Source organism: Centrocercus urophasianus, unplaced genomic scaffold (assembly GCF_019232065.1).
Source record: "Centrocercus urophasianus isolate 14NV4802_14NV808 unplaced genomic scaffold, USGS_Curo_1.0 seq_14, whole genome shotgun sequence".
Classification (NCBI taxonomy): domain Eukaryota; kingdom Metazoa; phylum Chordata; class Aves; order Galliformes; family Phasianidae; genus Centrocercus; species Centrocercus urophasianus.
In genome coordinates this window covers 49,684,049-49,696,987 of record NW_024884586.1, presented here as the reverse complement: position 1 = coordinate 49,696,987, position 12,939 = coordinate 49,684,049, and the positions used below count along the sequence as shown (strand labels likewise).

General features: G+C 47.5%; 1 protein-coding gene across 2 annotated transcripts; it reads left to right on the top strand.

Annotated features, from left to right (window-relative positions):
* The first annotated feature begins 6,575 nt into the window (after window positions 1-6,575).
* Window positions 6,576-11,771, top strand: CDKN3 (cyclin dependent kinase inhibitor 3). Of its 2 annotated transcripts, none has more exons than XM_042814031.1 (7): window positions 6,576-6,780; window positions 6,953-7,008; window positions 7,952-7,996; window positions 8,688-8,910; window positions 9,780-9,811; window positions 10,078-10,181; window positions 11,449-11,771. In XM_042814031.1, the coding sequence occupies exons 1-7, from the start codon at window positions 6,695-6,697 to the stop codon at window positions 11,533-11,535; spliced, it is 633 nt and encodes a 210-aa protein (XP_042669965.1). In that variant the 5' UTR covers window positions 6,576-6,694; the 3' UTR covers window positions 11,536-11,771. The 2 variants fall into 2 exon arrangements, with proteins under 2 accessions (XP_042669965.1, XP_042669964.1); XM_042814030.1 differs by having other exon boundaries at window positions 7,952-8,044.
* The last annotated feature ends 1,168 nt before the right edge of the window (window positions 11,772-12,939 follow it).

Sequence of the window (12,939 nt, the reverse complement as noted above, 5' to 3'; positions counted from 1 at the left end):
CAGCTGCCCAGAGAGGCTGTGATGCCCCGTCCATCCCTGGAGGTGTTCAAGGCCAGGTTGGATGGGGCCCTGGGCAGCCTGGGCTGCTGTGAAATGTGGAGGTTGGTGGCCCTGCATTGGTGGGGGGTTGGAGCTTCGTGATCCTTGAGGTCTCTTCCAACCTGAGAAATTCTGTGATTCTGTGAGGCTGTTGCTGGCTGCAGCAGTGCCTGCAAGCTTCCTGAGTCACCCACAGCAACAATCCTGCTCTGCTAGGAGATCTGGTTATCTCCCTCTGGTGATGGGCTCTGCCAGATTTTGGAATGTCAGCTCCAATCCAGCATCTCCCTTTGAAAACAAGACAAATGTTAACCTTTGGGCTTGCTCACTATTTTTCCCTGTAACTGAGAGTGAAATTGGAACTCCAGCAGACCTTGCAGTAGCCAGGAGAAGAAACATTTTTATGTTTTCAGGTGTAAAGTGAAGTTTCCCAAACAAGTGGAAAACAAAGACAACTTTGTGACCTGATAGTGGCCTCTCAGTGTCTACAGGGAAATTACAGGAAAGAAGGGGACAGACTCTTCAGCAAGGTCTGTGGTGACAGAACAAGGGGAAATGGCTTCAAGTAGACTTAGGCTGGATGTAAGGAAAAAGTCTTTGACAGTGAGGGTGGTGAGGAACTGGAACAGGATGCCCAGTGATGTGGTGGATGTTCCATCCCTGGAGACTTTCAAGGTGAGGCTGGATGAGGCCCTGGGCAACCTGATGGAACTGTGGTGTCCCTGGTCCTTGCAGGGCAGTTGGACTCGATGGCCTTTAAAGATCCTTTCCACCTCTAAGAATTCTATGATTCTATGGGAAAAGGTCCTCAGTAATGTTACTCATCACTAACATACAGCGCTGGCCTCTTCCTTCAGTCTTCCCAAACTGTAAAATGCTCCAGAATAAATAGCCAGGAAAGACCTTCTGTCCAGAAAAGCACAATTGTTGCTGCCAGCATGAAGAGTTTCTGCATTGCTCGCTCTTGCTCTTCACTCTTCACACTCTTAAGTACACACACATCTCCTCTGCTCTTTTTAAAGATGTTTCTCATTGTCAAGGAATAAACATACTTGTGATGTTCTGATGATTTCCTACAGAAATCCCAAATGATTTGGGGAGAGAGCATTCACTAAGATGAGAACTTAGGGAGGAAACAATATCTTTATCATACCACATGTCTCTCAGACAGAAAACCTTGGGAGAAAAGGTATCATTTATGCAGCTTAAGTGTGACAGCATCGGGGAAAAACACTTCAGTGAAGGTTGGTTCGCTTTGAGAAAACAGTAGGAAGAGCTGACGAGATCTTGTGGAAATTCAATTCAATCCCTTCATGTTTTGTAAAGAAACATGGCTCCGTGTCCTCAGGAATGGTGCACAGCCCAGAATGGTTCAGATGAGTTCAAACGAGGCTTAGCTCTGGCAGCCAGAGTGGATAAACAAGAAGGAAGGAGCTTGTCCCATCATCATTATTTCATTCCAAAACGTGTTCACTGTCATTGCAGTGATGAGTCAGCTCCGAGTTCTGTGGCACTGAAGGCTGTAAATAGACAAAGACAGTCAACCAACAAGAGTAAGGGAAGTGTTCATGCATTCATTTCAGAGAGGATTAATGCAGGTTAAGGAATCACCCAAAAGACACTTGCCTTTATGCATTAGGTTACTGCTCCTGCTGGTGATGGGTTGACATTTGGAGTAAGAACTCCTAGTGGTTTCCGACCTTAAATGATTCCACAATTCTGCCTCAGAGCATTGCAGAAGCGTGGGGCAATGCAAAACACCTCCCATGCTCACATAAAGTCCTGTCAGAATGAGAAACGGAGTCCATGATTTGGATATCTCATAGCTGCACCAAGGTTTGTCACCTCTCCTTCCAGCCACCAGCTCTCATGGGAGTGTTATGGTAAGAGGACATCGCTGGCAGCTTCCTCTCTATGAAAGCTCTAACACAGCAGTAACACTTAGCAAGGCAAACAGTAGCTTGTAACGTAACAAACACCTGGCAGCCATGAAGATATCCTCTGGATGATCAGTAACATTCACCATGGTGTTAAATCCTGCTGTGAAATAGGATAAATATAGACCAAACCTGGTGGCAGCCAGAATCGCCTGTGCAAAGCTTTCCTGCCTGCATCCTGTGTTTTGGGGCTGGTAAGGGAACAAAACAGCATGTTTCTATGTCCTCATCTCTGTTTCTACTGTTTTTCTTCTCTGTTTTGAAGGAATGTTGTGCAAGAAAGCTGAGTGAGGACACGAGAAGGTGAAATTGAGATTTCAGAGCTTTCAAAGCAATAATTTCAGAGAAAAGCACGTACCATACAGCTGCAACGTTCTGACATCCTTCATAGCTGTGATAGAAGGAAGCTGTTTGCCCAGTTTAGCTCCTAAACCCTGAGGAAAGAGATCTTACAAGGGAAGCTCTCTCCTCAGCAGGAAAACAGACAGATTTTGATCTGCCAGCACCTGTATCAATCACATGAGAGCTCATGCCTTGATTCTGCCAGAAGGGATGATTCTGCGTACCAGAATGGACACCAGCAGGCAAGTTGTTTGTATCTGTGATAAAGGAGGCCTCCTCCTCGTTGTGAAAGACACTTCTAAAGAATAAAGCAACTTCAAGACACAATCACTCATCTCTTGCTAAAATAGAAACTTTCAGTCCTGCAGCATCCAAAGGACTACATTTTCACAAGTACTTGCTAGACTTTTTTTCCTAGTTTTTAAAAAGAAGCCAGAGAATGATTCAGTAAATTTTCGAACTTATTCTAATGTTCAAATTCTGCTCTTTTTTTTTCCATTTTTGATTGATTTACCTACAGACTGAGTTGCAGTGAGCTTGGATTTTGTTTAAAAAGAGACAGAAAAAACATTCCCCCAGAGCTTACAGGACAGCAAGCTAGTGTAACCATTACAGTGTCCAGAGGAAGGCTATGAAGGTGGGGAAGGATCTGAGGGCAGGAGATGTGAGAGGTGGCTGAGAGCCCTGGTTTTGTTAAGCGCAGAGCAGAGGAGGCTGAGGGGAGCCATCATGGTGGCTGCAGCTACTTGCCACAGAATCACAGAATTGCAGAGGTTGGAAGGGGCTTCAGGAGATCATTGAGTCCAATCCCTTTGCTAAAGCAGGGACCCCACGCTAGGTCACGTAGGAAGGCATCCAGACCTCAAATGTCTCCATAGAGACTCCACAGCCTCTCTGGGCTGCCTGCTCCAGTGCTCCATCACCCTCACTATGAAGAAGTTCTTCTGTACGGTGGTATGGAACTTCGTATGCTCAAATTTTAGGCTATTACTCCTTGTCCTCTCACTGTGCACCACTATGAAAAGCCTGGCATCATCCATTTGCCTCCCACCTCCCTTTTGATATTTATAAACATTAATCAGATTCCCCCCTCAGTCTTCTTTTCCCCAGGCTGAACAGTTCCAGGTTTCTCAGCCTTTCCTCATAGGAGAGATGCTCCAGAACTTTATCATCTTTGTGGCCCTCTGCTGGTCTCTTCCTAGGAGATCCCTGTCTTTTTCTCAACCGAGGAGCCCCGAACAGTGATCTAAATGTGGCCTCAGCAGGGCAGAGTAGAGGGGGAGGATCACCACCCTCGACCTGCTGGCCCTGCTCTTCTTAATGCACCCCCAGGGTCCCACTGGACTTCTTGGCCACTAAAGCACACTGCTGGCTCATGGCCAACCTGTCATCCCCCAGGACCCCCAGGTCCTTCTGCACAGAGCTCAGCTTCAGCAGGTCAGCCCCTAACCTGTACTGATGCGTGCGGTTATTCCTCCCCAAGTGCAAGACTCTACATTTGCTCTAATTGAAGCCCATCAGGTTCCTTTGTACCCAACTCTCTTACAGCAGCCTACAGCTTCTCATGGCAGCCTGCAGCTCCTCACAGGGAGCAAAGGCACAGTGCTGAGCTCTGCTCTCTAGGGAACAGCCTGGAGCTGCACCAGATGAGGGTCAGGGAAAGGTTTTCTCTCTGGACCTCCTGCCTCTCTCCTCCCACTGCACTTCTGCAACATGAAGGACTTGCCAGATAAAAGTCAGCCTTGATCCACGGTCCAAACAGATTAATTTAGGGCACAATTAGGACAAGCAGAAAACTATAGCTGACACAATCACCAGTGGGTTGATGAACCTCATCTTCACAGAGAGGAACTGGTTTCCATTAGACCTGAGTGCCTCCTGCAATAGCTTAATGACTTCTTTAATTGCTGTTATTGTTGGTATGTGAAGAGGAGGAAGGCAGAGGGAAGAGCAAGATAAATTTATTTCAGGTTTATAAAAATGCCCACACTCTGTCATGCCCCATTTCAGTTCTGCCAGGAAAGCAAGAAATTGTGATGTTGTTCAATCAGAGTTAATTACACTCAAGGAGAGCAATGTGTCATTTTCTACCAGAAACGTAAAGCTTTGTGACATTTGTACCTAAAAAGCAGAAACGTTCACCATGCTCTGCTATCTGCCCATACTGATCACCAGCACTGCGTCCCTGGGCCCCATCCCCCTGCACAGAAAATGACTTCAGGTGACCATTATGAACATGAAAGTCATCCAGTTTTTTTGAGATAGGAAATTTTCACCTTCCTGCTACAGAACAGAATTGGGCTCCTCAGGTTTGGCAAATAATTTATTATTTTTTTCTACTACAGGAGGAAAAAAATCTGCTGGAAAGAAAAGAATAGTGGCACCAGCTGGCTGAACAAATAAAACGTGTAAAGGTGGGGATCCCTTGACAGCAGTGAGAGCATCTGAACCCATATCCTCAGGTGTGACCACAGCTGGGAGGAAAACTGCAGCAGGCAAGGAGCCTTAAGGCAATCAGAGCACAAAGCAACACAGCTGAGGAGAAGGGCACTTGCACACACTGCCTAGAACAGTGCTGAGAGTGTGGCCAATGTCATATACGCAGGGGTGAATCTGGTGTGAGAGCTTGTAATTAACTTCTAACTCTTTATGACTTTTGTGGGGAGGAGAAGCCTGAAAACTTCTTTAAATTGTAACATGAGGGAAAAGGTTAATATCCACTGCTGCAGAATCATAAGGTTGATGTCACTGGAAGGATTTATGACTGCTACCTGCAGAATGCTAATTCCCTCTGACAGCTCACTAGTGACAGTCTCTCTGTGCAGTTCCAGTGCTGAGCCATCAACAGGACTCTGGGACCAAACCAAGCAATAAAAGCAACTCAGGAATGGACTATCCATGCCCAACCAGTCTGGGGCAGAGATATGTGGCTAGGGATGTGGTTAAACACACGACCCTACATGTCTATCATGTTTCTGGCCACCTAGCTCTACAATCACTGGAAAATGGTCAGGGGGAAGTTCTTTGCTATGAGAGAGGTGAGGTGCTGGAACAGCTGCCCAGAGAGGCTGTGATGCCCCGTCCATCCCTGGAGGTGTTCAAGGCCAGGTTGGATGGGGCCCTGGGCAGCCTGGGCTGGTATTAAATGTGGAGGTTGGTGGCCCTGCATTGGTGGGGGGTTGGAGCTTCGTGATCCTTGAGGTCCCTTCCAACCCGGGCCATTCTGTGATTGTGTGAAATGATGAAGCCGACACACTGGCTCGAGTCTGATGGATTGAGGATTCACCATATGAGAGCATCACCTGCTGGTCATATCAGAAGATGGACAAAAGACAACATGGGCAGCTGCTAAAGCATGGGGGCTGCCCATACAACTGTCTGATACTGTCCAGGCGTGCTGAGACTGCAATGCTTGCTCCAAGATGAGACCGAGACTGTGGCCTGAAACAGCAGCACATCTTGCTAGAGGACGCAGTCCTCTCCAGCGATGGCAGTTTGATTACATTTGGCCTCTGCCTTGGTCTGAGAGGGTGAGATGTGCATCGAAACAGCAAGAGGGCTAAGGCAGGCCTAGCCAGTGCCAAGAGTGAACCAGGCAAGTAGCATCAAGGTGCTCACCTAGCGGCTGCCTACAGCACGCCTCATGTCACTGAGAGCAACCAAGGGACTCATTGCACTGGTGCCATAATACGACACTGGGCAGAAGAAAACAAGACTGAGCTGTTTTAGATTCCACCTGCCATACACCCCAATGGGGGCAGGCCTTATTGAACTCTAGAACAGCATTCTAAGGCCTGTTCCAGCACTCTGTCATCCTGACTGTAGAGAAGTCCTTCCACACGTTAGTAAAGAACTTCCTAGGGGCAAGTTTTAGGCCATCCATGACTACTTTTCTTTGCCGATGCCCCATCCCTGCAGGCATTCAAGGCCAGGCTGGATGTGGCTCTGGGCAGCCTGGGCTGCTGGTTGGTGACCTGCACACAGCAGGGGGTTGGAACTGGATGAGCACTGTGCTCCTTTGCAACTCAGGCCATGCTGTGATTCTACGACAGAAAATTCCAGAAAGTGAAGCCTGGATGCGAGTTTTTCAGATGCCAAATTCAAGCGACATCGCCGCCAGCCAATCAACGAGCTTCTCCTCCTCTGGCCGCCAAATAGAGAAGGCCCCTCGATGGCTCTCCATTGGACGACGCGAGGGAAGGGCTGACCAATGAGATGCGGCGGGTGGGCGGGCTGAATTCAAAAGGACGGCGGGAGGGGAGCGGCGCCATCTTGGGGTCGGGGCCGGGATCTTCGGCCCCTCAACCTCGGTCCTAAGCGAGGGGTAGCGCAGCGCTCCGGTGGGTTCGTCGCTCTTCTCCATCCAGCTGTGAGCCATGCACGTAGCGGACTTTGACTCGTCAGACGAAGACGCCGCCGAGGAAGGGGAGGGGGAGCAGGCGGCGCCGCTGCCGCTGTCCTGGTGAGGAGCGGGGCGGGCGCTGTGGGGTTCTATCGGCCCTGTGCGGGAGCGTGCTGTGGGATGTGCTGTTCCCTCGGTGTTGTACAAAATCTCTCTTTAAGTGATCAGTGTAGTGCTGCTTTTCTTTTTTATATTTTTCCGATTACTTAACTTGCGGTCTATCTCCTGACAGGCTTCCGCTGCCTCCTGCCTACTCCTCTGCGTTCCTGGCTGTGTGTTCCCTGCCAGGTAAGCAGCACTGCTGAAGTCTGTGGGTGTGTTTGAGCTGACGAGAAGAACTATCTCGTAGCCCTAAATTCTATTTTCTGTTATTTGGCCGAGTGTCTTCCAAGTAGTATCCTTCTAATACTTGTAGGGAGCATGTAGACAGGAGGGGGAACAGCTTTTTGTGAGGGTGGATGGTAATAGGACAAGGGAATGGTTTTAAACTGAGACAGGGGAGGTTTAGGTTGGATATTAGGAGGAAGTTTTTCAGCCAGAGGGTGGGGAGGCACTGGCACAGGTTGCCCAAGGAGGCTGTGGATGCCCCATCCCTGCAGGCATTCAAGGCCAGGCTGGATGTGGCTCTGGGCAGCCTGGGCTGCTGGTTGGTGACCTGCACACAGCAGGGGTTGGAGCTGGATGAGCGTTGTGCTCCTTTGCAACCCAGGCCATTCTGTGATTTAAGATACCTTCAATAGGTGGTGCCAGTAGTGATGAGAATCCCACAAAAACACCTGCTATCATGTGCACCAGAAATAGTTGCATTTTCATGTTAAGCTACATGAGCTGCTCCTGTAATAGATGTTCAACCTTTGACTGCTAAACTGCAGTGCAGACCTGCCAGCAGAGCTCTTGTACAGGATTCTGCGCCCATGTTTTCAGGGTATGCTTCCAGAGGTGCACAGTCCTGGCACCAAATGCATTCTGATTTATAATATCCCAAACTTTTCATCTGTAAGGTGTACAATAGCTTAAAACCTTGAGTGACATTTAAAATCCTGTTCTATGACAGTTTAAACACCATTATTTGCTTAATACTGCATTCTGCACTAGCAATCCATTTGCAGAACCAAGAACTGTTGTGGGGATGTGGCTTTGGTGCTGAGGGGAGGGTGCCTGCTTTGCTCTTCTGTTGTAGCAGGCATTTATGAAATCTCAGGTCATAATCAGCATTCATCATTTGTTTTAGGTTGCAGGTTTAAGGACATTAGAAGGAACCTTCAGAAAGATATCGGTGAGTCTTCTGTTCAGAGCCTGATTGCCTCTCATTGCCATGGAATGGGTAAGAACAATGTGAGTGTGAAATGAAGCAGAAGATACTCTTCCAGGCTTCCTTTGACTTGGAGTCTGATGGAGCTGCTGTTCATCTAACCTGGGCAGGATATTTCCAGGCTGGAGCAATGCAGCTATCTTTGTATTCTTCCCAGTAACTTGAGTTCTGTGAAGTCACACACCATGTGCAGGCCAAGAGCATCTTCAGAACAGTTAGGACTGAGATGAATTACAGAGCTGTTATCTCCCCTTCCCAGTGGAAACTGTGAAGAGGATAGAAAAGATGAAATAGTGTAAAAAATCTGTGCTTGGGATTCAGCTGTAAAGGCTAGAAAAGGTAGACAGTTGGACAGTTATAGCTGGAGATGGGGTAGAATCATGCTTAAGCCAGCAGTGGTTAGTAGGACTGTTTTCAGTGCTGACCTTACTTTGGGTGAGCCTTGTCAGGCTGACTCTGAACTGAGAATTCCTCCTGCAGGTTATCTGAAGACAAGTGTAGGCAAGACTCAACAGAAATAAATGCTGCTCAAAGGCAAAATTGCTAACTTTGTTGTCTTAACTTCAAAGGCTAAACGAGGGGATTGGTACCAAGTAGCAAATCTGTTCATGCTTAAGCCTGATAGGCTTTGTTTGTTTGCTTAATCTGTTGGCAGACGAACTGAAGAGCTGTGGGACACAGGACGTGTTTGTGCTTTGTACCAAAGGAGAGCTCTTAAAATACCGAGTACCAAACCTTATAGATGCCTACCAAGAGCGTGGGATCTGTGTGCACCACTATCCTATTCCAGATGGAGATGCTCCTGATGTCACCACCTGCTGCACAATTCTGGAAGAGCTCAGAAGCTGCCTGGAAAGCAACAGGAAGACAATCATCCAGTAAGTTGTGGTTCCTTCACCGAGTCTTCCTGCACGACCACCTGAAATGGAACCCTGTCAAATGACAGTTGCTTTGGGGTTAGCTCAAGCTGTGAAAAACTTCTTTCACCTCTTGTACCCCTTTGGAGCTGACTTGGCCTTTCTGAGATCTGTTTCTCCCTCTTTCCCCTTTTCTGTCCTGCAAATGCTTCAAAATGTGTGCTGACTGGTAACTGTGCTGCTCCTTGTGGCTGGGCTGGTTGGATATCAGGTCTGTAGGAGGAGTTGTAAGTTAAAGCAGACACTGTCACAGGATAACGTACCCCAGGCTGTTTACCAGAGGCTTATTGGGTCCTAGCAGTGCCAAATTCATTTTAAATTGCATAAGACTTGTTGAAAGTTCTATCTTTAAGCTTTTGTAGCTGAGCTCAGGGTAGAGAAAATGAGCTTTCCCAGATCCATGTTCCCTGAGATCCTGCTGACAGCTTCCTGCACAGCCAGCCACTGAAATTCTTGGACTTCTCACTGTTGCAGAGGCCTGCTGTTACCATTAACTCACAGCTGTTATCAGAACCTTAACCTGGAGCAGGATTTAAGGAAATGGAGATCTCTTCACACCTTTTGTTGACCTCTTGTGCCCTTGGGGCTGTTACCATGAACGAAGAGGAACTTTAAAACAGCACGTTCTCCAAAATGACAGTAAAAAAAGGAAGCTCTGGAGAATAAATAGAGGATACTCAGTATTTCTAGAAGTAATTACAAGACTTTCTTAGACTACTGCTGCTCTTGAATATATTGAGGCAGGAGCTGTATCTTACACTTGTATATGGGGGGCTGAGTGTTGCAGTGTGCCACAGCTTGCTGTAACCAAACCTTCTCTTCTCTTGCAGCTGTTACGGTGGCCTCGGACGCTCCTGTCTCAGTAAGCAGCTCTTAGTGCCTGATTAACTAACCTGATTTAGACCTTTGTTCCCACGAGGCACCACTGCTTAAAGGTGCAGCAGTCAGATGGGACAAAGGCCACCCAACTCTATCTGGTAAAAGGTCCAGCAGATGTGTTATCTCTGATATGGCGGGGTTGGCTTTGCCTAGAGTGGTTTTCACAGAATAGAGCAGTTGCTGTGCCAAAGCAGTGCTGTGCAGAGCAAGAGGTGCTCAGCAGAATACATGCTTACCTTTCTCTTACAGTAGCTGCATGCCTCCTGCTTCAGCTTTCGGATGTGGTGACACCTCAGCAAGCAATAGACAGCCTCAGAGAATTAAGGGGATCTCGGGCAATACAGACAGTCAAGGTAATGGGACTGCAGCAGGTAACAGATGGTTGAAACAAGTGGAGAGTCTGGACAGCCCTTCCTTCTGCTTCACAAAGGGATCCCTCCACCTCTTGGAGGTGTTTCACATCTGCTGCCCTCACCTCTTTCCTGAGTTTGAGCTGCCTCTGGCATTTTTCTTTCCTCCTGTTGCCAGCCTGGTCTGCCTATACTGAATTCAGCACACGTCCTGCTTGTCTGCTCTCTGCCATCATTAGTAATCTCTTGCTTTCTCATCCTTATCCCTGCTCATAACTCACTAAGCTGTTGTCCATCTTTCTGTTGTCCTCATTCTCTTCTGTTTAATTTTTCTGCCTCTCTCTTAAATCTTTCTAACTCATCCTAACTGTAGCTGCCACATGAAAGCCCAAGCAGTCTTTCAAGAAGTACCCCTAACTTTATTTTCAAACCCTACATGGAGGGTCTTAAGCTGCTTAACAGCTGGGTTTCTATTCTTCTTGCTTTGATGGATTTTGGCTACTCTTGGGCCAGCAGAAGTTCATACATAAGTTATGCTCTTACAGTAGTTCTGTGTACAGACAAGAGAAGCTGACATTGAATCAGTTTGCAAGGCAGTAGCTTCCAAGAAAAAAGGAGTTACCTGAAGGCTGTCTGCCAGCTCTAAGCCTCTATGGAACCCAAATTTAATTTGAGCTAGTTGTTGAAAATCAGTTTTCCACAAGCCAAGAGGACAAGTGAGGGAGCAGCTTGCATCCTTGGTTGAAGGAGGTTGGGGTGGGAGTAGGAAATATGAACAAATGTTATCATTTGAAGCCTTCGCTTGGGTTGCTCTCTCCTTTAGCCTCTGGTCATTAAATCTCATATTAAACACTTGGATATTAGTGCTCCAAATGATGTATGGGTTGACATGACAGCTCTTAGCACAAACTGCTGGGTCTCATTATGCTGAATGTTGTTTGGCATCATGGACTCTTTGTGGTGAGCAGAGCTCCTTGGTTGGCCCAAACGAAGCAGCTTTGATTTCTAACATGGAACTCCCACCTTCCTAGACTTACCTTCAGCTCATGTGTCCTTTCTGGCAAGCGTAGAACCTGAGCTAAGATCCATCTCATTTGTCCAGTGGTTAAAAAAATTCCAGAGGATTTGGAGTGAGCACAAGAAGAAAAACTATTTGAACAGAGTTGGAGGGTGCTGCTTGAATTGCGGGGAGTCAGGCGGCCTTTTAAGACGGGCTGCAGCTGTTGAGAAGTACGCGGCGCTCCTTACAAATGTCACTGTGCTTTTTCAGCAATACAATTATATCCATGACTTCCGAGGGAGTGCAGCTGCACAGCTGGAAGCACGGGGTGCAGTGCAGAGGTCGGTGTCCCGGTGAACGTGTGCTGGAGTGGCTTTGTCTGCGTGGCTGTGGCAAACACCTGGACAAGGCAGCTCATCCCAACCTCAGTACCTGCTTGTTGCTGCTGCCTCAGTGCCACTGCTGCTCGCTTTCAGATGCGTGTCAAGTGTTGGGGCTGGAGGCAGGAATCTTGATGGACGTAGAGTTTCTGCATCTTTTTAGCAATCCTTTGTACTCACTGCCTTAAAATGCACTGAACTGTTTTGTGTTCATTACTGGTGTGGTGCTGACCTGAATGCCTAACGGGCTTCTGCTCAACACAAGGACAACTTGAGCAGAGTCACAGAATGGCTTGGGTTGGAGGGGACCTCAAGGATCATGAAGCTCCAACCCCCCTGTGCCATGCAGGGCCACCAACCTCCACATTTCACAGCAGCCCAGGCTGCCCAGGGCCCCATCCAACCTGGCCTTGAACACCTCCAGGGATGGACGGGGCATCACAGCCTCTTTGGGCAGCTGTTCCAGCACCTCACCACTCTGTGAAGAATTTCCCCAACATCCAAATGTAGGCTATCTGGTGTTTAGCATCTCTTGGCACTGTGCTGTCACTACACTGGTGTGCTGGCCTCTCTGTGTTGACATTCTGTGCTTACTGCATGGTAGCAGGGCTGGGCTATCAAAGCTATGACCGAATTTCATTTGTGTTTTGTCTCTGTTTTTATGTAGCATCAGAACTGGGACAAGTGTTGGACGTGCAGGTGGAAACAAAACAATCTGTAACCCTATTGCAGCTAAGTACAGACTTGGAATGCCAATAGGCTGCCTTCTACTTTAGTGTGTTGGGAAAGGAGAAGAGACAAATGTACTTCCTGGCTACAGCCTTGTTTGTAAAATGTAGCTATATATAATAGATACATAGTAGATATATAGCTATGTATAATTCCTCAGTTCTGGCACACTTATCTGCAGCAGCAGGACAGACTCAAGCCAAGCATTTTGTTCCTGGGGGCAGCTGGAAGCTGAAGCTCACAGTAGAACCCCATTAGGAGGTTACTCTCCTGCTTTCAGTTTTGGATTCCCACATGTAAAGCTTTACTGTTTTATTTATTGAGGAATATTTTGCTTCTGTGCAGCTGAGTGCACAGGATTATGGCTCTGCTCTCTCACAGCCCTGCGTTTCAAATGGCAGTAAAGTGAAGCAGGAAAAAACAAAGATGGTCCAATAGGAACCATTGCATGGATTTCCAAAGAAACTTTCAAGGTTGTTTAGCAAAAAGCTCAGAGTTACAGCTTAAGGAAGTCTTTTTTTTAACACAGAAGAGGTGGAGTACAGCTTGGAGCAGTTTGGGGTGGGTTGGAATAGGAATTTGGAGGCACCATGTGAAATTCAGCAGAATTTTCCAGCAGGATTCATCTTCCCCCCATACACACACATCCTGT